Genomic DNA, 23,500 nt, shown 5'->3' with positions numbered 1-23,500 from the left:
CACCTCAAGGCACTTTATATTGTAAGGTGAAGACCCTACAATAATATATAGAAAACCCCAACAATCACATGACACCCTCACACAGGCAAGCACTTGGTGACAGTGGGAAGGAAAAAGTCCATTTTACCAGGAAGAAACCTCCATGACAGTGGAGCCATTACAATCAAGTGTATTAAAGTATAGTTACATAAGGAAAGATATTTCTATATTGTGCTATGTGCTAAGCTGGAGCACGGGAGAATCTGCAGTTCTCCTGACAATTAGTAAAACTCTCGAAGCTGATCAAGAACGTTACATGCTGTATTAGAGCTACTAAAGAGGACCCGGGGTTCAAGAGTGCTCCAGCAGGGTGTTATATAAAAACTGTAATCACACTTCACACTTCTAAAAAAAAAATGCTCCATAGCCTGTGATTGATATAAGGGGTTATATGCTTTTCTTGTAAGACTGACTCACAGCCGGTGTCTCATTATGCTCCAGAGAAAGGCAGAGCGAGAGAGAGAGAAAGGCGCAATATTACCTAATTGTTATGGGAAGATTATCCTCTCAGAGAAGGCGGGGCGAGGGAGGTCAGATGATGGTGGTGGTGATGATGATGGTGTCTGAACCGCCGTGTTATGCGAACGGTCGATGAGAGCGCTCCTTTGGATGGTGGGAGGGGTGACGGGGGAGGGGGGCGGTCTCACTCAGGAACACACACACAAACAGGGGCCCATCTGGTTCAAGTGAGGATAGGGACCGTCCTGAGCTGAACTCGACGTTACAAATAGGAGCTGCGGCATTCCAAGTGGAGCAGAGTGGAGGTGCGCTACACCGATGATAATATTGGATAACAGAGGCGAGTGAAGCCGCGGTTTGTGGACACCACAGAGGAAGGAAAAGCGCGTTCTTCCTGAACAGGACCAAAAACACGTTTGGAAACGCCGAGAGCGGCCATGCGCACCCGCGGAGGAAACTCCTCATTCCACTGAGGTACAATTATTATCATTTTGTAAACAGAGTTTCCTTACAGTGATCTGATCAGCCTACTATAACACCAATAAATTAAAAATGTATTTTTGTGTTTAAACACCTGGGTGTCCTTTTCTGCGGGACTGTGATTTTTACTCCCTCGCTAATGTTCACTTTATGTTTTATGTATTTCATAAAAATCGTCGCACTTTTGACTTTTTCAAAAGCACCTACGGCTGCCTCAAACTGCGCTCATGATGAAGAAAAATGAAGAAGAGGAGTAGGGTGATGGCAGATGATTTTAAAAAAAAAGAAAAGCAGCCGGTCAGGGATCAGCATGTCGGTGTCAGACATGTGGGTCAGCGCTGATGGAGCGAGTGGAGACGGACACACCGGAAACCGGTCGTGAATCCGTTGATTAGGGGTTCCGATAGAATTTGCAGAAGAAGGACAAACTTGAAGTACTAAATGTAAATGTAGGTTAGACTGTGATCGGGTCACCTTGTTATCTAGATGTATTTTTACATGTACTTCTTATTTACTGCCTTATACTCGGAGTACTGCCAAAAAATGTGTTTGGCAGTTGGAGTTTCCAGCACTCTCCTGTCTCACACTGAGTGAGTGAGGGCTTGCAAGGTTATATGGAAGTTGCTCCAGTTTTATTGGAGAGCCGTAATGGAGTTACATAATATTGTGTTGTAATAGCTCTTGCGTAACCACTAAATCCCTCTTCCCTTGTCCTCTCTCTCAAATTGATCACCAGGAGGCGCTGTTGCTACATTCCCGTCAGACGTCCAACAGAGTTCAGTGAGCCCTCAGCACCACACAGTGGCACTTGACGTTCATCGCCAGCCGGGATTTAATCATCCAACTACCCAGATGTTTGAGGAGGACTCCCAGGAGATGGGGGGCCAAGAAGACGTCAGAGTGCTCCGTGCCGTGGAATCACCCACAGCAGTGGCTTCTGCTGGAGGGGGAGCGGGAGGAGCTTTGTCTTTCACAGATGAAGCTGTGTCCATCCTGACTTCCAGCAGCCTGCTGGCGCGCTCGCTGCTGGGCCGCACCTCAGCCGTCAAACGCAAAGAGAGCCCTTCCTCCAGTGCCCGCCGCAAGCGCGAGTTCATACCTCACGAGAAGAAGGACGACAGCTACTGGGACAAGAGGAGGAAGAACAATGAGGCGGCTAAGCGCTCACGAGAGAAGCGGCGCGTGAACGACATGGTCCTGGAGAGCCGTGTGCTGGCTCTGCTGGAGGAAAACGCGCGACTCCGAGCAGAGCTGTTGGCACTCAAGTTCCGCTTTGGCCTGGTTAAAGACCCCTCCAACGCCCCAATACTGCCCCTCACTACAGCTCCCCAGCACACCCCTCAACCCTTGACTCCTCAATATTACCTCCAAAGGGGGGACGGAGGCCTCCAAGGCTCCTCAGCACCACATCCCAACAACCAAGCAGGCCAGATGAGCAGCAGGGGCTCCAGGGATGCTGGGAACATGTCAGAAGACTCGGGCTTCTCTACGCCAGGTGGGTCCAGTGTGGGCAGTCCGATTTTCTTTGAAGACCGCCTTAGCGACCATGGGAAATTATCCCCACACCGGGGTGAGGAGCTGGGGTATGACCTCCACCATTCGCCTACAGATCCCCACCACGCTGCAGGACTAACTGGGGGGAAGATGGATCACGCAGAGGCGATGAAAAACCTTCCTCACAAATTGCGTTTCAAGATCCCCGGAAGCAACGACGGAACCGATGCCCAGGGAGACGGTGGCGTCGCCAGACGCAGCCCCACGCTATCTACTGCAGGCCGGGAAGCTCCAAGAGAGAAAGGACTGAGCGGAGGCAGCGAGGCAGGAGCAGGCCCAGCATGTGCCAGCTCCTGGATCCAGCACATCGAGGGGGAGGAAAGCAGGAGGGGGCGACACTCCCCTCAATACAGTGCTCCGACATCCAACTACAGCCTCCAGCCCCCTCCTGCTCAAGTGCAACCTGAGGTCCAGTACCAGCACGAGAACACTTACCTGAAGTGTCAGCTAAACTCTCTCAGCGAGGAGGTGGCTCAGCTGAAAAAGCTTTTCACAGAGCAGCTCATGGCCAAAACCAACTGAGGACAGATGCTGTGAGCCAGTCAGCATTTGCCGGCGTCTAGACTTTTAAGGGCAAAGTTTACTTTAAGAAAGCCAAAAAGGACTTTTAAGTCTAGCTCATCATGTGTTGTTTTTATCTCAAGTATTGTATTGTATTATAATAAATGTCTTTAAAGCTCATCTCATAAACCTGCTGTCTATAACAAACACTCAGTCTGAGCAATCTATGTTCCCCCAGACAGGGAGTCTTAACTGTATTGGTGTTAAGTGGATAATAGCTTCTTTATTACATACACTGTGACAACTAAAAACATGCAGCACAAAGCTGTTTACATCACATCATCACAGCACAAACCTCACACCGCTCGGCGATGCCAGATTAAAATGCGGCTGGAAGTCGGCCAGCAGGTCGTTGCCACACTGAGATGCGGGAAGTTGCAGTCCGGTAATTAGAGCGGTATGACTTACTGCACAAACAGTTTCCCGCCGCTGAGATGGGTCTGCAAAAAACCCGCAAACACAGGCAGAGACAGACAGTAAACACACACAGAGGTGAGGTTAATAGCCATCAAAACCTCCCCGGGTCTCGGGGAGGGCGGGGTGTTACTTGTTACTCTGGTGTTGTTGTGTGTCTTTTGGGAACCACACTGTAACTTCTGCTCTGTTTTAGTGTTTCACACCTACTACTGATCTTTCTCCATGCCTGGGTTTCAACATATTTGTGTTACCTCCCTGTTTTCTGTGCCGAGGTAATGATAAAATAGTAATGTCTCTCTGTGCGTTTTCATATTCAAAAATAAAAGAAACGTTTGATGGATCCAGCATCACGGTGGCGAGTCAATCATTGCTCATTGGTATTATAAATGGTTATCAAACTTAAAAAACTTAACACAGCCTCTTTTGGGGCTGGAAATTCTTTCCCAGACAGTGAATTGCAGAAAAAAAGGAAGAATGCGAACGGGAATGAGAGAAGGGTCGACTGAAGAGAAGAGGAGTTTCTCTCCCACAGTCCCTGCAGGCGGCAAGATGGGCTGACAGCCAGGCAGACAGAGACAGTGGGCGAGCCCGCTGTTACTCAACAGTTCTGTTACAGACCTTGGAAAACACAAGAGCTCAAAGATAACAGCTGGAAATATAAGTGACAGGAGAGAATTCAAGTCATGAAGAAGGGTTAACATGAATATAGTGAGGTCATGTGCACCCCGAAGGCCACCAGAAGACCTTGACAACCTTTTGCACAGTCCTCAACAAGGAAGGAATACACTGCCGTTCATTTCCTTCATCCACTTCATGTAATACTATGAAACAGCAGTGAAGAACATCTTAGCTTTCCTACTCAAATGCATGTAAATGGTAGATGGACTACTTCTCATAAAGGGCTTTTGTACTCTACATGCTTCATTCGCCTATTCACACACATTCTTATGAGCACTTTTTTTCTGTCAGTGCTTCCTGTCTAAGATTCACACGCTGTAAATGACCTGCTCTGCTTCCTTGAGCCACAAGGAGAAACACGACCTCACTGATGGTTATGCGGCATAAATCACCACCCCACACAAGCACAGACATTATGTACAAGTATATGTGTGTTATCATACATTTGCTAGCAGTCAACAAAAATGCCTGTCGCTCAGTAGCTACCCCAGACTGTCACCTTGTGCTCGGTCTGGAAAAATAATAACGAATCATGCCTCGTTGGCGTCAGCAGAGGGCAGCAAAGACAATCTCTTCACTGTGTGCCCTCACCGTTAACCCAAATCTTGTTAATCCTACTGTGGATGGCTGCAGTTTTCATTGTTCCTGTACATGTTGGAAGCTAGTTCACATGGTGATGCACAAGAGTTAAAGCCAACTAATGTATCAGAAGAAACGTGCAGAAAGCTGAGCCTTCAATTAGTGTCTTATTATTATTTTGTTATGAGTAGTAAACTGCTTATTCAGCTTGTCGTGTGTCACTGTGATTATTTGCACTCACAATCATGAGGCAACAATTTCGAGTAAAATGCAGCTAAAGTATATAAACATCAAAGGTTTATTTGGTTGAATATTTGATCATTAAGGTGTAAACTGAATAAACACCAATAAAGTACATTTCATTTAACTGGATGTTTTACATTGTAATTATGTAACCAAATTACATGGAAAAGTGACATGAAATCAAATGACATAAAATCAGCGTAACTGTTTTTTCTTATTGCAAAACAAAGACTTGTGAAAGCTTTTAAATACACTAGAAAGCAGCTGAGAGACACACACACACAAAGATCCGCCCTGCAATAAGATGAGCTGTCTATAAGCCTCTGAAATGTCGAAATACAAACACTGGATTAGAATAGATTTGATTAGTAAAACAGGCTGAGAGTGAAGTGAAGAAAGCCTGCGGTGAAACTGAAAGGGAACAAGGTAGAGGCAGTTGCTGCAGGTGTGGTGAGGGGAGAAAGGGAGTCTGCTTTAATGGATCCACTGCAACATGCTGCCGTTCCACGATCATCCTCACCCACATCCATGCACCCATACACCCCCCCCTCCCCTCCCCACACACACAACCCCCTCTTTCTGCTCCCCTCTTTTTTTCTAGTGAAAGGATAAAGCCTGTTGCTAGGCAGACAGTGCGACAGTTGCCATGGGAACGCTTGCAGACATAGCTAGAAGGGGTCGGGTTGGGGTGGGGATAAGGATGGGGTGCAAGGGGGAAAAAAAGAGGGAGTGATGCGCAGACAGACAGAGAGAGAGAGTGAGTCTGTGTGTGGTTTGAATGGGGGAGGGGGACCCAAGTTCACGGCCGGTGCCTCTGCTCACATCGTGATGTTTGTCTCCTCCGGCTGAAGAAGGAGATAAAGTGAAAGAATGGTGATTCATACATGTTGAAAATGATGCTTCTCATTAGGGGGTTACCCTCTGATGATGCGTTGGAACAAAGACAAGGCGGTGTGGCAGCTTCACAAATCTGAAAACATGTGGGTAAAAGAAAAAGGATCTCAGCATCTAATGCAAAAAGTTGCAGCAATTTAGGTGGTGTGTTTTTATCAAACTAGAGCTCAGAGGGAAAAAAGGAATTCCTCATTTAAAAGGTGAAAAGTCGTACACATGCTTCAAGCCAGGGGAGGAAAAAAGAGATGGCCTAATTGCGATTACTGACACGTATTTAACTTGCAATTCTTAAAGTAATACGCTGGAATTTCCTCATGTTTTAGTGAAAGAGGATCAATTTCTCATTGTGAACACTCACACAAACCATTCTTTTTCTTTCTTTTTCTTTTTTTGACACTGACATAAAAAAGAAGAGCGCAGCCTTGAAGATAAAAGGAGATAATGAACACATCCGCAGCAGAAGTCAGCCTTTAAGGCAGCCGTTCAGGCAATCTTTTGCCAATTTAAATCACTCTGTGGATAATGCACATTTTACCGAGAGCCTGAAGCATCACTGTGTCTGCAGCAGGGCTATCTCACACAGAGGCGCTCCGGTGATGATCCAAACTGCATTCAAAGGGTACATCACCAGGCTTTTACGCCCAGATTACCACATACATGCTTATTTTCAATTTGTAACATTTTTTTTTTTTTAAATGGGCAAAACAAAGATGGACGCTGGTAATATATTTCTGCAGAAAAAGAGTGCGGCCCATCTGCACTCCTCACCTGTCACCCAGTGAAAACATCTGCAGAACGATGTAGAGAAACATGCAGCTGCTGTGTTTCCTGAAAGTAGGGGTGATGCACCACAATGGGAAATGTGCTTCTGTTCCTGCGTTTTGTTTTGGGTGGGTTTCAACTTTCAACTAATGCTACTTTTTCAGGTACACCTTGCTATAGTACTGGGATGTAATAGTTGGGTGTTTTCAGAATGGCCTTAATTTTTTGTAGCATAACAATCGGATGAACAGGTATACCTAATAAAGAGGCTAGTGAGTATATTTGTAGTTCTAGCTGGTGGTTTGTTTGTTTGTTTTAAGGTGTTGCAGTGTTTGATATATTGTCTTTGTAAATCACAACTCAATTACATTGCTGATTAGTCCCGTCCAGTACGTTAGTCACACTTCCTGGTGTGAGTCTGTCTCTGATCCAGTCCCCCTGCATGCCACACTGACAGGTATCCATTCAGCCCACTCATAAGCCAAACCAAATGGGCGTTGTTTAAAGTGGAGAAGTAAGATGAACCAAATAGCTTAACTGTTCTCCTCTTTGTTTGAGCCTCCTCCAGACTTTACACCTCTGAGCATGACACACATTCCTGCTTGCGGTGAGGACTAATCAAAATTACACAACATGCTTACAATGAGTCCAGGTGAGCTGGTTTGACTGGATTATTGAGCACAGTCGTTTGGGAACATACTGTACGCGGAGCAGTTCTGCGAATGCAAGAACCGTGACTGCCAGGAAACACCTCCAACATAACAAAACTAAAGATTTTCACTTGCGTTCGTCCACTTGCAACACTGACTAAAATGTCCATGGTTTCCTCTACACTGAAAAAAATATGTTGTTGGATTTACTTAATTCAATGGTGGACATTTGTTGCACACAGATGTTTTGCTTTGGCAGCAACTTAAACAATTGAGTTAAATTAACACAATTTATTCATGTTCAATAAACCTGTGCAATTTGTGTTGATAAAATGTGACTTAAACATGTTTTGATGAAGTAATTTGAGCTCTTGGAATATTTTAATCCTTCACAATTTTTTCACTTTATCCCAACACCATTCAATAACTTTTACCCAATACTACTTGGTCACTTAAATACTACATGTTATCTTCAAATTACATTTTGCTATTATATTCTAGTATCAAATACACAATTTTCAAATGGAGGCCTTATAACAGATTGTATTGTTCTCTTCCAAGATGGTTGCTGGCATCCACCAGTAACCTTTAAAAACAAAATGTCTAATTTCACTGCATTGACAGTAGGTAAAGAATTAAACTGACATTACTCCTCCACTGAATCTATATAAATCAACAGTTAAATAATGTCAGTTCTTCCGTGTTCTCTGGAATCAATCACAGCAAAGAAATTAGACTGTTTCTTTTGAAAAATGTTACAGGACAATACAAAACATTCTATTTAAGGCCTCTGACGTCAAGATTCAGTTAAACAACAATTATAACTAAACAATTTGAGGAAATGTTAGTTTCCATTAACATTAAATTAGGTTACTGAATTGGCAAACACCTTCCTATTAACATTACCCATTTTACCCCAATAACTAAAGAAATTAGCACTTGCAGGTCAAAAACTTTATTCAAGAGACGCAAAAATAACATTGATACAGTGACTGTCAAAAATTACAGCACTGATCATACTGTGACATCTTGGTTCAAAACAGCATACTTAGAAATATTCAACGTTCTTTACTTCAACTGAATGAAACTGAAAATACCATTTCACACGACCCATATGGGATATTTAGACTGTATAACTGTTCACGCTACATCTCTTCACTAGTAAAAGAAAGAAAAAATACAAACAGAAATTGAAAAATGCTGCCAAACAGACAAACAGAGAACTTGTACAGAGCAAAAGGAAAAACAAACAACAACAACAAAAACAGCTTGTCCTCATGGCAGTTGCAGAGTATATAAAAATGAACCCTGCGATCCGTTCCTGGAATTGAGCTTCAAAAATGCAGCAGAACAAGTGTGAGATTTAAATGTCCTCTCACCTAGAGCTGGTCACCTTGCATGCATAACAGTGAGCTTTCCTTGCAGGAGCAGTTTTGTCTTAGTTGTGAGCTTTTCTTGAGAGCTGAGTTGCATCCAACTCCATTACCACCCATTGAATCACCTCAAAAGTGTAGCAGAGCTGTGATGGGTAACTCATATTGAAGGAATAAAAAAGGTCCAAACAACATGGCTACTGCAAAGGTCACGTTATCCAGATCTTGAAGAACTACTATACCCTCGATGATGATGCCAACATCAGAAAAGTCATTGCCTGGCGCATCTCTGGAGACAGATGTTCATTGTGGTTTTCTCAATCTGTGCAGTGGCCTCAGTCAAGTCCTGGTTAAACACAAAACATTTTTTTTAAGATTCCCTTTTAAACTCATCTCTTTTGAATCTACCAGTTCTAATGTTAGAGTAATTTAAACCATAGTAAATAGCTATAGCCAAAGAGTTGCCTGCCATGCTGCCATTCATGGTCTAACAGAGTTTCTAAGAGAGAGTGAAAAACATAATAATTTCAAATGCTTTACATTAGTTTTTGTTAGAAAGACACCGGCCCATCAGAAATCCAGGTTATGTCACTCAGAAGATGTTAGAATTTAGACTTTCAGCCCCACAATTTGGTTAGCTGTTGGTCAGTTGGTCTTTTTTTTTTTCAAACAAAAGCTAATGTAAATATTGGGGGGATTTTTCTTTGTTCACTAGAATGACAAATTTAAAGTTTTTTCACACTGATGTGACCCCTAATACAGGGGTAGGGGTGGGGCCTCAAGGGCCGGCGGCCGAGTTCACTACTAGGCCTCATGTGAACTTCAAATTATTAAAGAGGACTACTGGTCCTAACCAGTCCAATGAGGATCAAGTGGATAACTAAATGCATTTTTAAATGTTGCAAAGCCACAATCTACTCATAAAACACTCACCATGAACTCCTGCACCAAGATGTTGCAATTGTCTTTCACACAGATGCGGAGCACTTTGATGAGACCCCCTTTGAGCATTAATGTCATCCTAAAGTATTATAACAAAGAAAACAGAGATTTGTGAACTTTTCAGTAGCACAGAAGAAAATGATCCCAGACAAAAACTTGACTTTTTAAACCAGTCAACATGCAACACCAGCATCTACAAAGCAATATCAAAAATTCCTGTTTGACATCAACTTTATGGATATATAGTTTCCAGAACATATATTTTTAAAAAAAGATAATTTTTTCTCAGTGGGCCAGTAAATGCATGACAAAAAAGAATGGCATCCTTTCAGTGGAATCAGTACTCACAGGTAATAGTTGACTGTTTCAATGGATGCAGCATAAAAATCTTTTACTGACCTAATGCACTTTGTAGTTAAAGAATTTTAAAGTTCTTACTGTCATCATGGCAGCTACATCCTTTAGCTTTGTGCCCTGTTCCCCCGATCACTTTGCAAACACTTTCAGCAGACTGTCAGAGAGAAACTCAGCTCCGTCAGAAACCTTGACTGTAAAGGCATGGTTGGGATGCACTGGAATGCTGCATTTTATCTGAAATAACATTTTGAAATTTTGAAATAACAGCAGGCACTGTGCTTGGTTAATCAGTAATGTTTTGTTGAATAAAAACTGTGTTTCCAGATCTTATGGGATTAAAAAAATCCAAAGATGTTTGTTTCTGATTTGCAACCCAAGAACCCACAAGTTACAACCTCATTTTAGTTCAAGTGTGCATTAATGTGAGTCCAGTAATCACCTTTCTGACAATACATACAGGTATAAGTTAAACCTATGGCAGATTTTGGATTTCTCAGTTGTTTTAATAGGGTGGTCTATTTGTGTATGCATGCACCTAATAATTATACAAAACCTATTATAATTAAGTTACAGAAACCTTAAGCGAAAATAGAATATACTTTCTTACCATAACACCTTGAACCCACAATCCATCAGCTGACTCCTGGTGAAATGCAGAATAGATGTGGTCTCTCAATGTGCAGCAAAAAAAACAAAAAGAAAAGGACAGCAGGTGAGGGCAGGAGGGGTAGGGATGTAAGCTAGCATAATGCCGCTAATGATATTAGCTAAAGCTGTTCAATGTCCAAAATCTCACTAACACCACGGTGCAGTAAATACACAATGTAACTGAAGAGTCAGTTGGCAAATCTATTCACACAGAAAACCAAATTATGTTATGAGTGCCTCATAATTAGGTTTAATGTGATATTACGGCTCTTGTGCCAAAGACAAATTCAAATGAAAAAGCGCCAATTCTTTGACAACAGATAAAACAGCAAATAAGCTAACGGCTCTTTTTTAGCATGTTACATGGCGACACTCTAGACGTTTAACTACATTTGGCTGAAATATGGTAAATATTAATTCAAAAAATCAAGACATACCAAAAACGTAGAGTTGGCTGCTCGACTTGACTGAGATGGATGCCTTTTTTGAACCACGATCCAAAGCCCGCGAGATGAAATCACGCGTGGTTTCACGAGATTTAACGTTGCTATCTTATTGACTTACTTCACCTGAACATGATATGAACAATTTAATACACCCTTTCTGCATATCATGTAGTTTTTACACTATATAGTTACATTTATCTTTAAAACATGAGGCAATTGTGTTAAATACATGCAAGATGCTTACATAAATCCAAGAGATGGCCAGTCCCTTTTTTTCAGTGTAAAGGTCACGCACAGGTTTGCCCAAAAGTTCTTCCCTGAGTGACAACAAAAGAAGTCAAAACTGCCCCATCGGCGAGGTAGCTGGAGGCCAAAGAGGCAGCACGTGCCGCACACACGTCACGTGTTGCCTGAACTTGAAAAATGAAAGACATTATTTTTATCATTGTTTTTTCCTCAATTAAATCATATTTCCAGTTTGAGTTTGCACCAGCAGACTGGAAATACCTCTGCCTTTTTTACTGAAAGTCAACTTTGACTTATTTTGTGTTGGATTACATTTAAAACGCTATATTCAAATGTGCACTGAGGTAGAAATACACGAGCATGACCTCAAAGTACTGAAGTAAGTTCCTGTGGGAGAAACTGGCACTTGTTTTTTAAGAGATTTTTTAATGTCATGCTGCTTTACCTCTCACATATCTGTTTTTTATGTTAATGTCAGCAAGAACTGCCAAGATTTACACAAGATTAAATAATTAGATATTTCTAAAGCTGACTTATATCATGTATTCATAGCCTCTAAAACACTGGTATCAAACAAAAGGCCTGGGGGTCAAAATGAGCCCGCCAAAAACTCGGCCCACTGGATGGCGTTGGAAAATGTGAGAGAAGACATAACTTTATGTACTTTTAAATGTATTTTAAATGTAAATTTGACAGCTTTTTTTGGCTATGCCCCACCACAGTAATTAAGTAATAACTAAACATTAAATACCAGAGAAGTTCCTGTTTTTTCACCAGTGATTGAAGAAATTTCAGTTTTTCTACACTGGGTACACAAACAAGAAAATGTGAGCTACCACAATTTTTTTCTATAATTTTACACATCAATTTCTTATAATTTAGATTTTCAGATTTTTTTCACTCACTACAGCACTATTTCTATATCATGTGGGAAATCTAGGACACGCTGTTGGAACTGCACTTCTAGCTTTGGGATTACATGCGTAGGTAAATGTCTTTATGCAGACAGGATGGGAAGATTCACTTAAGATCAAATTTATGTAGTCTTCAATATAAAATGTGTTTCCCTGCTCTAAAGCATCCTACTTGGAAATGGAGTGAAAAGTTGATATAAAATAATACAAAGAGGAAATATTCAAATGTTCAAGAATATTAAATCCAAAAACTGTACTTCTCACAGTTCTTGTGCTTCCCAGTGCTCAGTAAGAAGCCATGTAGGGTACTTTTGCAGATCCCATGTAGGATGGGTGCCCCTTTATTTCCAGTCGTCCTAACTTACATAGTAACTGGAAACTCCTTTTATCCAACCTCCCACACTATTCAAGTTGTTGCGTTATGCCAGGGGTGGGAAACTCCAGGCCTCAAGGGTCAGTGTCCTTCAGGTTTAGATGTGTCCTTGATCCAACACAGCTGATTTAAATGGCTAAATGACCTCCTCAACATGTCTTGAAGTTCTCCAGTGGCCTGGTAATGAACTCATCATTTAATTCAGGTGTGTTGACCCAGGGTGACATCTAAAACCTGCAGGACACCGGCCCTCGAGGCCTGGAGTTGCCCACACCTGTGTTATGCGGTACACGTGTAGTTACGTTTCTCAGGAGGTGCACATCAGGTTACATAGAAGGTTGTGGCGTATGGTTAAAATGGGGCAACAGTGCAAATTACAACGTTAAAGCCAAACTGCCCAGCTGCTGAAGCTTTGGTGTTGTCAGTGTTGTCGGGCTCAGCTGAAATGTCAAATTGATCTTTTCACTTTTAAAAGCAGGTTGACTAGCACACTCAAGAAGCTGCGTGGCAGGCATGTCAAGTTGGGTATCTGCACAGAGGATGCGACTCTGATTTCCCCGGACCAGCCTGTCTGTGTGTGTGTGCTTTTTCAATATCTAGCAATCTCATTATGGGTATCATATGCCCTCATCTGGCTGAAATTGCCTTTGAGCATAGTCCCTCCCCTACTGGACCTGTCTCCTCCCCCTGAACCCCCCCCCCCCCCCCCCACTACCCCTGACCCCACCCCACCCCCACCCCAAACAGGATTTGAAGGCAAGAAGAAAGAGACAGGGAGGGGGCCACATCCGAGAGAGAAACAAAAAAACGTGACTAGGCACCCAAAGCGTCCTGTTATGCAACAACTGACCTACTAACATACATTCAGAGACACACACACACGGAGGGAGAGCGAGAGAGCGAAAGAGAGAGAGAGAGAGAGTTGGAGGGAGGGAGGAATTGGAGCAAACATGACATGAGGAGCGCGCTCAAAACAAGGCACTGTGTTCTCACTCTCGCATATACCTGCACTAATCGGGAGAGCTGGTGTTTTCAAAGTGGCAAACGGCGTGTGTGTGTGACAGAGAGAGGGAGATACTGTAAGGAGAGAGAGACAGAGCCAGCAAAGCGGACTGTTGGGCAGGAGCCGGACTGTGTGTGGATCCTGTCGCTTTTAAAGCAAAAAGGTAAGTTGTTGTTATTGACTGGTGCATACATGCCCAATACATGTATGTGTGTGTGGATCAGAGCATATATATATATATATATATATATATATATATATATATATATATATATATATTCTTGAGTTGCTTTTTTCCTCTGAGCAGCTGGTCGCCGCGTTTACAATTTGTTTTGGTGCCTGGATGTGTTCGCCTCAATGTCAAGGCGAGGCTGTACCCCGCCTCCTTGAGAGTGTATGGAGCTATATGAGGATCTGTGTCAGAGAGAGGAAGCGGATGGGAGGAAGTCGGTGTGGGGGACCGGGGGGGATCGGGGGGCTTTGCAAAAAGATTATGGGATTCCTTCAGAAAGAAAGAAAAAAAAGGTGCGGCTGCTTGGTGGAAGCAGGGGCAGGTGAGTGCGGACAGCCCGCCGTGGAGCGGAGTTGTAGGCAGGGTCAACGCATCCGCTTCTTAGCGCGCATGCCCAAATTGAATATTCATGGTTTGTTGTGGTGCTTTTAGGAGCCAATCTGCTGTGCTTAACCCGCACACCTGCTTTCGTAACACACGTGGCTCACGTAATTGTTATTTAACCTGAATACATGGTGCAGTTATATCATATTTAATAACAGTTATTATTACCAGACCTATAAATAGGCTGATAATAATAAATATATAGGCTAATACTTGATATTAATGGGAACTCCACCAGCTTATACACCCTTCTTTTTGGTCTTATTATAATAATAATAATAATAATAATAATAATAATAATAATAATAATAATAATAATAATAATAAATTATTATTCACAATAATTATTATTGTTGTTGTTGTTGTTTTTGCAAAAGCTGCGTGAATAAGAGTCGGGTTTACGTGCTGCGGGGCTCTGGAGCAGCTACAAATCTGTCCTCGCTTTCTTTTGGGTTAGTAGGCTAGTCCGTGCAGACAGCTGGAAAAATCCCATGCAGGCTCCGAGGACACACTTCTCTCTGTCACGTGTAGCAGCTCTTTGTAAAGGTTAACGCGGCTGTGCAGCCCTCCTTAACCCTTTAGTGGCCCGTAGGCTCGTATTAGTCTGAAGCAAGCACAATACAAACCGGAGCACACCGACACGCGTGATCGAGGCATGATCGCGTGGATACGCACGGACGCTCGGCTCTGCTTGTCTCTCCTTTGTTTACAACCCCGGCTCGGACTGATGGGAGCCAGCGTGGATCGCGTTTGAGGAATGGTGAAGTTCACGGGCTCCGATGAGTGCAGCCGAGTGCGAGGTGAGGCGCGCGTGTATGTATGTGTGTGTGTGGATCAGAACATCTGGATCAAATGTGGGTCAGATGTTTCTTGGTGTTCCTCAGTAGCTCGGCAGACAGCTACAATAGACGCGTGCTTATTTTTCGTAAATATGGCAGCGCGTGGAAAGCTTGTCGAGTTTCGCTTGGAAGGCGATTTTGAGGCGGTGGGTAAATTTTGCGGCAGAGTTGGGATACACGCTTTTCCTAAGATGACCGAGAATCCGCTGTGCACGAACACGATTTGTTAGACGGTCCAACAAAGGAGGAATGTGGGGGGACATGTTTCTCTGACTGGGCTGCTCACTGGCTCAGATTTATTTATTTCTGGGTCTTCCGTGGGTCCGCCTGGTGTAAATATGCATCAGGATATTATAACGTTGAACATGAGCCGCGCTTCACCGCAGGTCAGCACCGGCTGAAGCCGCAACATTCCTCAACTAGAGCGGGGGCTGAATTCAGGCACTAGTAACTCTACGGCTAGTAACAAGTAACTCTACGGCTTGGGTTTGTTTTGAAAGTCACCTTGGCTTCATCTCCCCAAACAGCTTTGTGCGGTTTACACAGCACGTGGGCATCGTACCCGTTGTTCTCTTCCAGATCTCCGCTCCAGCAGCGTGCGGGTGTTTTTACACACCGCATGGTATAAACAGCAGATTTAGAAAGAGAAACAAAAATGATTTCAGGTTTTTGCTGTGGGTCGGCTTCCCCGTCCTCAGCGGAGCGATGCGTTCCTTAAAGGGATTTCACGCAGTTTGGGGGTCACGCTGTGGCCACAGTGTATATGCGGTGTGTTAAACAAAGGTTCCAGGTTGCATAATAAATAAATTAAATAACAAATGGATTAAAGAAAGGGGCAGATTATGCAATCTGCGGAAGCTCGTAGTCTGCGGCGAAGCAGCGCTGCGCTTTGCTGCGCAGAGGTCGCTGCCAATTGGTTGGCGCACACACTGGGTCTCTATGCCAGCTAAGAATGTAGGTCACATCTGTCCTGGGGTGGGTGGAGAGGAGGGGATGAGGCGCACCACTGCCGCTGACGAGGAAGGCAGAATCAGAACACCACCAAAATAAATCCTCGCCCCGCCGTAACAAAGAAACGAGGCGGTCATGCAGAAATAGAAAAGTGGCACTGCGAGCAGCTTCATTTTAACACGTGTACATTTTTGAAAAGAGGAAGAAAGAAAGAAACAAAAAAACTTTCATGTCATTCCACGACTATTGCATCATTGCATTGCGCGACTGAGCCAACTCCCTCTTTTAATCTAGTTCTGAAAAAATAAAACAGATAAAACCTTTCTTTATCCAGCCTAAATAGAGTTCATGGTCAGGAGTATGGCGTGGTTTCCATGCTGTCCTACTTTGCGGCCTCTCGGCTTTCTCGGGGTTTCCTGGCACATGTAAGATGATAAAAGATGAGGGTTTGTGCTTTGTTATTGTGCTGCGGTTTGGATCCAGCACAGAGGCGAATTACAGCATTTAGTAGGCCAATGGAGCACATGTGACTGGTGCAACACATGGACTGAGTCCCTCTGCTTTCTTTTTCTTTTTTTCCTTTTGGAGAGAGGCTGAGTATCCAGAGTGATATGGCCTGTGTTCATGGAACAAGCTTACAGAGGACTCTGCCTTGCCTTGATGGCATGCTGTCCAAGCCTTTATATAAAGTTAACACCCCCCCCCCCCCCCCCCCCAAAAAAAAAAGACTTGTAGCCCAGTGACACCCCCCCCCCTCCCCCCAGGGGCACTGCACCATGTGCCTTAAATTGCATTTTTCCTAAGGGTGAGTGGCTGGTTGGGGGGGTTGGACAGCGGTTTCATCATTCGCCTTTTCTCTGAAGCATGTGCACCCCCGACCCATGTGCACACACCCTTCTCCTTTTATGTCAGACCTGCAACCCATTTCCTGAAGTGCTCCACAGAAACACGTGTGCTGGCTTTTGAACTGACTTCACTATTTCCAAAGCTCACTGCCACATTTAGACTCTTGCGGTTCGGCCCCTGTGGTTGTGCGGGCGGGGGCGACTTGGATTCTTTTACCGTGCTATCATTCCACAAGTGCCACAGAAACCTGGCAGTGACTTGTGGAGACTAGATGATAGACTGGAAAGAGCGGTCTAGGTTGAGGAACCGTGTGCAGAGGTTAGGCAGTGTGGTTCAAACGCATGCAAAATGAAACACTTTGCGCTTCGTTCTTGGCGGCGATGCCTTTGTGGGTTTTAAAGCATCTTTGGAGATGTGAAATCTATTGTTTCTTTCTGATGGCGCACACATGAAACGTAACGCAGGCTCAGTAGTGAAAGAAGAGCATCAACACCTTCTGCTATGATTCATGCTCATTCACACAGCCTGAATATTTGAAGGTGCAAAAGAGGGAGAGACAAATAAAAAGAAAAAAAAGCACGAGCCTCCACTGTGAGTTAATTAAACAGAGGAGTTAATTCATGCGTCTGGCTCGTCCTGACTGTAGGCGAGATGTGGAATAATGTTCACGTGACGTCAGTCGACCCTCCTTTTGTTACGGAACATGGTTTTCTCACCATCTGCTTCGGGTCGTGTCAAGCCACTGGTCCAGAAACATTGAGACAAAGTCCAATATGATTGGCTAACCCCCTTCTTTCTCCCCCTTTTTGTTGCTATGGGTGATCCTTCTTCTGATGCAATACCAACACTGTCGCAATTGCCACTGTTTACCCCCCCCCCCCCCCCAACACTCACCCACCCCCATCCAGCTACAGTATAATCTCATCTCCATCCCTTTTCTTTGTTTTAACTCTCCCTCACTGATTCCTCTTCGTTTCTTTGTCTTCGCTCCACTTGCTCTCACCTCTGTCTATATTTGCACAATGCTCTCATTTTCCATGCATCCTTCTTTTTTTCTTTTCTTTTTTTGTCTTTCTTTTTTGTCAGCCCCTCCCTTGTCTCTTCACCTCTCCACTGCTGGGCTGACCTATATTCCAGCAGGCCGTACAGTTGGAGGCAGCTAAGACGTATTTACAGAGTGCGGTCGGTCCCCAGTTTGTGGGTCAGTGGGACAGGCTGAGAAACAGTCTCTACCCTCGTTCTTGCGTTGCCGTGCCCAGCAGCCACATGTCGGAGGCTCACGAGGACACCCTTAAACCATTCAGCTGAGACTTTCAAATATGGTGTAACTCTAATGTAGCTTTTATTGGATTACTCTGAAAGACAGTTTCAAAAAGCCAAAACTTGTGGCCCTGTTTTATAGTTAGTCTGGTTTCTTCTGTATATGAGAACTAAAAAAAAAGTGGGCTGAAATCCGTGTTTATTGTGAGGAGTTACGTAACAATATGAAATCCACAGGACAAGCAGAGCACAGTCGCTGCAAATATCTCACTAGATTATGAGATTACAGATTGTCACAGTGTAACAGCAGCGCTTACGCACTTCAACCTGGAAATGCAGATGATTTGCTGCACTTGGGATGAGATTACCATTCCATTTTCTATGCAACTTGATAAGCTTGACCTCCCGAGTTTTTAGGCGCTTTTCCAATTGGACCAGTTCATTTAAGAGCAGGGAGAACTGTTGCTGTCTGACACCTCTGAAAGAACAAGTCATGCAGAAGAACAACAACTGCATGCGCTGCCTAATTATTTTTGCAACAGGAGTCTGTCAGGTCACATTACAAATCACAAAAGTTGTCAGAAATCACAAATCTCAGTGTGGAAATTGGGGGAGTAACAGATCATTACAATTTGCACAAAAAGTCTGTGCCAATCTATCCAGGCAATACTGAGATGCTTAATGGGATAATTGAACCATTTTGATAGCTCTAGAAAATGTAGGAAATGTGGCCTAGCTGTTGAGATACTTAGCTCCAATCCAAAGTTGTGGACCAACAAACCAACTGACTTTGAACACCACCGAGCCACCGAGCCTTTAAACAGATGGAAGCATTTAGAAGAATTGCTGATTTGCTTAATTCTGCGTAGCCTCAAAATCAGCAGAATTGTACTACTTTGGTATAAAGGTGCACCTGTTCAGCTAATTACTGAGCGCTGAGGTGTTCCTCGCCATGGTCTGACCACCCTCGCATTTTACCCCCAATCTAACGATTCTGTGTTATCCCAGCCTGTGTTTCTGCTTCCCGCCTCCCTTCTTTCCTGGGGCCACTGACCTATATTTATCAAAGCCCCACCTCCCAGCTGCCCCCCACACCTCCATATCTCTCTTCAGCTTTTTTATCCTTGACCTGCATTAACGATGCCTTTGTCTGCCTTATCTGCTCACTCTGCATCATCGATTTGGCACTGAGTTGTTTCGGAAAAGAATGCTGTCACATTCCTGTGCGGATGAACCAAGGCGGGGGGTAGCAGTGTTCGTGGATGGGGTTTCTCAGTGGAGAGCCAGTCTGGTGTGTGTGTCAGGGAACCCCACGGCTCTGAGACTGACTCACTGTTTGCTCTGTCTGGCCCACATATTCATCTGGCAAAACAAAAAAAGAGCTAATCCTTAAACAGTTTAGTTTTCATGCTCTCAGCATGTCCCAGACTGATGCAATTTCTGTGTTTTTATTTCATGTGTGTGTGCCTGCCTCGATTGCGATATACTTCTATTTAATTTACAAGGCTTTAGTTTTGCCCTCAGCCGCCTACATAAAACCTTATTAGCTCAGACCTTGCGACATTTTAGCATGCAGCATTGAACAAGTGTGTTTTTTAAATCCTGGGTGTTGAAACAAAACAGGATCATCAGCCTGGCGATGAACCCACTGCTCACATTGCATCACAAAAGTCAACATGACCGGGCCGGGGGTCATAGGTTCCAGACGGATCGGATCAATAGCAAGGCCGAAAGGTCAGATAGTGAGGTCTAGCATCTATTCACTGGTTGCCAGGGGCGACACACTCAGTAAAGGCCAGACATCCCAACAGCAGAGGAAAGCTTTTCTGTTATAGACATGTATTTATTATATTATTTTGCATGCCAAAAGAAGCTGGAAAATGATTTAAAAAAAAAAAAAAAGTTCAAATAACTGTAGTTCTGATGTGAGGCTGCAGGATGGAACAGCAATAGTCAGCAGTGGATTAACAAATGTTTTTTTTTTTCTGTTTTTTATCTCTGCAGGCTTTCATCTTGCAGTCAACTGCAGAAAACAGAGAAAGACGGAGGGAGGGAGAGCGGCGCTCCCCAAGAGACTGACACGCTGAGGTAGACAGGCCGACCTACATCCTGCTGTTTACGTGGAGATCTGGGACACCTCCTTGCCAGTTTAGCTCCGTGTGCTCTATGCTAAACCTTTAACAACCAACTAAAGCAAGAATTTGGGAAGAAAAAGAGGGAACTAAAGGACTGATCTGAACTGCTTTGGGTCTGTAGTACTCCGAGGAGCTCGGACACTGAATTGATAACCCTTCAAGTGGATAAATGTGGGTTGCTAATGCTGAGCTACAGTTGTTCTTTATCTTTTTGGCTAATTTGGACACTTGACTGTTTACCTGGCATAAGTATACCACATCTACAATAACTAGACCCAGAGCCTTGGGAGACCAGTTGTTTTCATCACTACCCCAACCTCCCCCCACCCCCACCTTTAACCTCTGGCCTAATTCTTCACTCAGTTCACCCAGCAACATTTCAAACTGGCTGCCTCTCGACAAAAATGGAAAATCTAACATCGGCTCTCAAAACGTTAAACAAAAACTCAGGGAATAACCTAAACTGCCTTGAGACCTTCAGCGGTTATGAAGAGTCTCTGCCTTCTATCCAAGGGACTCCAACTCGTATGGGGCGTCTCATCAAACCCAAGCCCAACATGACCTGCAGGCGAAAGCGGGAGTTCATTTCCGATGAGAAAAAGGACGCCTCCTACTGGGAGAAGCGCCGTAAAAACAACGAGGCCGCCAAGCGCTCCCGGGAGAAGCGGCGTCTCAATGATATGGTTCTGGAGAACCGCGTCATTGCACTGAACGATGAGAATGTGAGGCTCAAGACAGAGCTGCTCCAGCTGAAGCTGCGCTTCGGCTTAATAAGCACTGCCTCCTACATTGAAAAGAGTCAACAAATCAGTGCGGGTAGCAACGCAGGAAATGGAGGTTCCTCCTCCTCCTCAACTCAGTACTACTCCAGTGGTTACTCTAGTGGTTCTCAGGTGATGGTGAACTCTGACTCCTCTGAAACGGAGCAGTCGGGACGCAGTGAAGGCCACAGGCAGCTGGTGAAATACTCTCCACGTGGTTCCCTCTCTGACATGTCTGACGGCTCCTCCAGAGACAGCCCAGAGCCAATCCCCTTTGAGATCAAGCAGGAAGGTGACAGGCTGGAGATGGACATCGCCAACGGCACCACCACCCAGATCATGTTTAACATCCACCGTGGACTGGCCTCTGTGCCCACCCACCACCAGATCCAGCAGCATTCTCAGGAGTTAGAGGCTACATATCACAGCCAAGAGCAGCAGCAGCACCACCTTCACCAACAGCCCCAACCCCATCAGGAGCCCGTTACCTCTATCAACACTGTCAGCCAGGCCGCCTCTCATCCGCCTGCTGCCCAGAGGAGCGTCATTCTGTACGGTGCCAGCAGTGCCTCTTATCCCGTGGACTCCTTGACCAGGACGCAGGATGCCGAGCTGCTGAACGTGCAGAAGCAGGGCAGCACCGGCAGCCAAGTGTGTGCTAGCCAACAGCCCATTACAGAGAGCTCCACGGAAACAGTGGCCGAGGTGACGAAGCAGCTTGAGAGGAAGACATTAGATTCCCCTCCGTATGAGCTCTCAGACTGCCGTAATGAGGCTAGAGAGAGACAGGTGTACCGTGTTTGCCAACTCCCCCAGCAGCAACTGCAGCAGGAGCAGCATCAGGAGAGCGATTCATCTGCGGAGCTCCACCACAAACAAGTGGAGGGTGTCAGCCACTCACACTTGTACCACCATCTCCAGCAGCCTCACTCATACCTCAGCACACAAGACGAGGAGCCACCTGTTCTTACTTATGAGGGCGGGCCCAGGCATGAGGCTTATTACCAAGGCCAATCAACCTCCTCTTGTAAGGAGGCCACATCCAGTGAAGGAGATCCTTGCAGTCCAGAAAAAGAGGCATCCACAGACGACGATGAGCTTCCCTCCTCGTTGTGCTCAGAAATGGGCAGCTTCCACAACCCGCATCTTACCATCCACCAACCTGCCTCGCCTCTGCCCTCCTCCCAGGGCCCTCAGGCTCAGTGCTGGGACCCTCAGGGGGAGGTGAGGGGAACCGCTTTGCCCCACAAACTGAGACTCAAACACCGGGCCATGAGCACCGGCAGCAGCAGCAGTAGCGGCAGCAACTGCTCCGGCCAAGAGTCCCCAACCACCCCTCCCTCCGCTACGCCGCCACCTCTCCCCCAGCATCCCTACTTGTCCCTGACGCCCCCACGAAACATTAAGCAAGAGAGCTCAGGCGGAGGTTGTAAACAGGCGGCCTCAGGGGAGGGGGCCAGGAAGGAAGGTGGAAAAAAGGAGACAGGTGGACGAAGGAACAAGAGGCGCGATTAGGTGACATGGACTTTTAGTTGAAGTCGTTATGACAACTTCAATGACTCAAAGACACAATTTCTCATCGAAGAACTACCCTGCCATCATGCCTTTTGCCCTATGATTGACTCGCCCCTTTTCAGCCCTCGGGACAGGAAACTTAGCTTTTCTACTCCACTCCCACCCAACGAGGCTGATCATCTTGTAGGGCTGTATTATATTTGTATATATTGTACAGAGTTGTAATTTCTTACATCCTCTCCATACTTACAGATGCACTTTTGTTTATGTGATGAGAAGAGGAATGGAACTGTCCACTTTTTCTACTTTTGTCATCCAACAATATACAGTTGAGTACATCAGTGAAAGCACATTTTGATAACAAAAACACAAATAAAGAATGTAGAAAAATAAACGCTTCAGGCTTTATCAGTGCTAAAATTTTGGTACATATCCGACTGTAGAGGAGCATACACGTGTATGGCTATCTGCCTTAATTAAAATCAAATGCAAACATACACTGGGGACATTCCCTCGACCAAAGAAGCACCAACAATACTATCAATAAGAAGTTCCATACCTCTTCCCAGACCCTACCTCTACCACCCCATGCTTTCCCTAGTCATCTCCATTATTTCTCAAAAGATCACCATCACCTTTATTTTTTAAGCACTTGGTTTGTATAGTACTGTGATATATGAATATATGTATCTATTTTAAACATATATTTTACAAAACAAATTTGAATACAAATTGAACCAAAAAAACAAAAAAAACTGCAACAAATCTTTGGAGGATTCTGAAAGCGACCCTCCTGTCTCGAATCGACTCTCTTCATTGTCTACTGTGGCTACAGGACCCATTCGATTTGAATCACCTCTCACTTGATTGTTGAGCTTTAGCATTAATCGGTTAGTTAATGCCTAGTTTACACTTAAACGGCCGTCCATTTTGGAGCGCCAACAGCACTGAATGGAGAA

General features: G+C 44.6%; 2 protein-coding genes and 1 long non-coding RNA gene across 5 annotated transcripts; 2 read left to right on the top strand and 1 right to left on the bottom strand.

Moving 5' to 3' along the window:
* Nucleotides 1-596: 596 nt before the first annotated feature.
* Nucleotides 597-3,855, top strand: nfil3-6 (nuclear factor, interleukin 3 regulated, member 6). The gene is made up of 2 exons (XM_026165865.2): nucleotides 597-972; nucleotides 1,715-3,855. Exon 2 carries the CDS (start codon nucleotides 1,831-1,833, stop codon nucleotides 3,052-3,054), a length of 1,224 nt encoding a protein of 407 aa, XP_026021650.2. The 5' UTR covers nucleotides 597-972; nucleotides 1,715-1,830; the 3' UTR covers nucleotides 3,055-3,855.
* Nucleotides 3,856-8,255: 4,400 nt separating this feature from the next.
* On the bottom strand, nucleotides 8,256-11,366 carry LOC145428594 (uncharacterized). 2 transcript variants are annotated; one of them, XR_013908889.1, is made up of 5 exons: nucleotides 11,327-11,365; nucleotides 10,596-11,205; nucleotides 10,070-10,222; nucleotides 9,623-9,710; nucleotides 8,256-9,035 (listed from the first exon to the last, which is right to left on the bottom strand). It is a non-coding gene; the product is annotated as an uncharacterized LOC145428594 (long non-coding RNA). The 2 variants fall into 2 exon arrangements; XR_013908888.1 differs by having other exon boundaries at nucleotides 10,596-11,366.
* A 2,089-nt stretch (nucleotides 11,367-13,455) lies between these two features.
* Nucleotides 13,456-23,245, top strand: nfil3-2 (nuclear factor, interleukin 3 regulated, member 2). 2 transcript variants are annotated; one of them, XM_026165863.2, is made up of 2 exons: nucleotides 13,456-13,781; nucleotides 20,135-23,245. In XM_026165863.2, exon 2 carries the CDS (start codon nucleotides 20,670-20,672, stop codon nucleotides 22,539-22,541), a length of 1,872 nt encoding a protein of 623 aa, XP_026021648.1. In that variant the 5' UTR covers nucleotides 13,456-13,781; nucleotides 20,135-20,669; the 3' UTR covers nucleotides 22,542-23,245. The 2 variants fall into 2 exon arrangements, with proteins under 2 accessions (XP_026021648.1, XP_026021649.1); XM_026165864.2 differs by lacking the exon at nucleotides 13,456-13,781 and adding an exon at nucleotides 14,681-15,034.
* Nucleotides 23,246-23,500: the final 255 nt, after the last annotated feature.

This window comes from Astatotilapia calliptera, chromosome 4 (genome assembly GCF_964374335.1).
Source record: "Astatotilapia calliptera chromosome 4, fAstCal68.1, whole genome shotgun sequence".
NCBI classification, from domain to species: domain Eukaryota; kingdom Metazoa; phylum Chordata; class Actinopteri; order Cichliformes; family Cichlidae; genus Astatotilapia; species Astatotilapia calliptera.
This window is presented reverse-complemented; position numbering and strand designations above follow the sequence as displayed.

Bases quoted from the DNA above. Each gene is read 5' to 3' on its own strand.
- nfil3-6 (XM_026165865.2), top strand. From the start codon at position 1,831: ATGTTTGAGGAGGACTCCCAGGAGATGGGGGGCCAAGAAGACGTCAGA.
- nfil3-2 (XM_026165863.2), top strand. From the start codon at position 20,670: ATGGAAAATCTAACATCGGCTCTCAAAACGTTAAACAAAAACTCAGGG.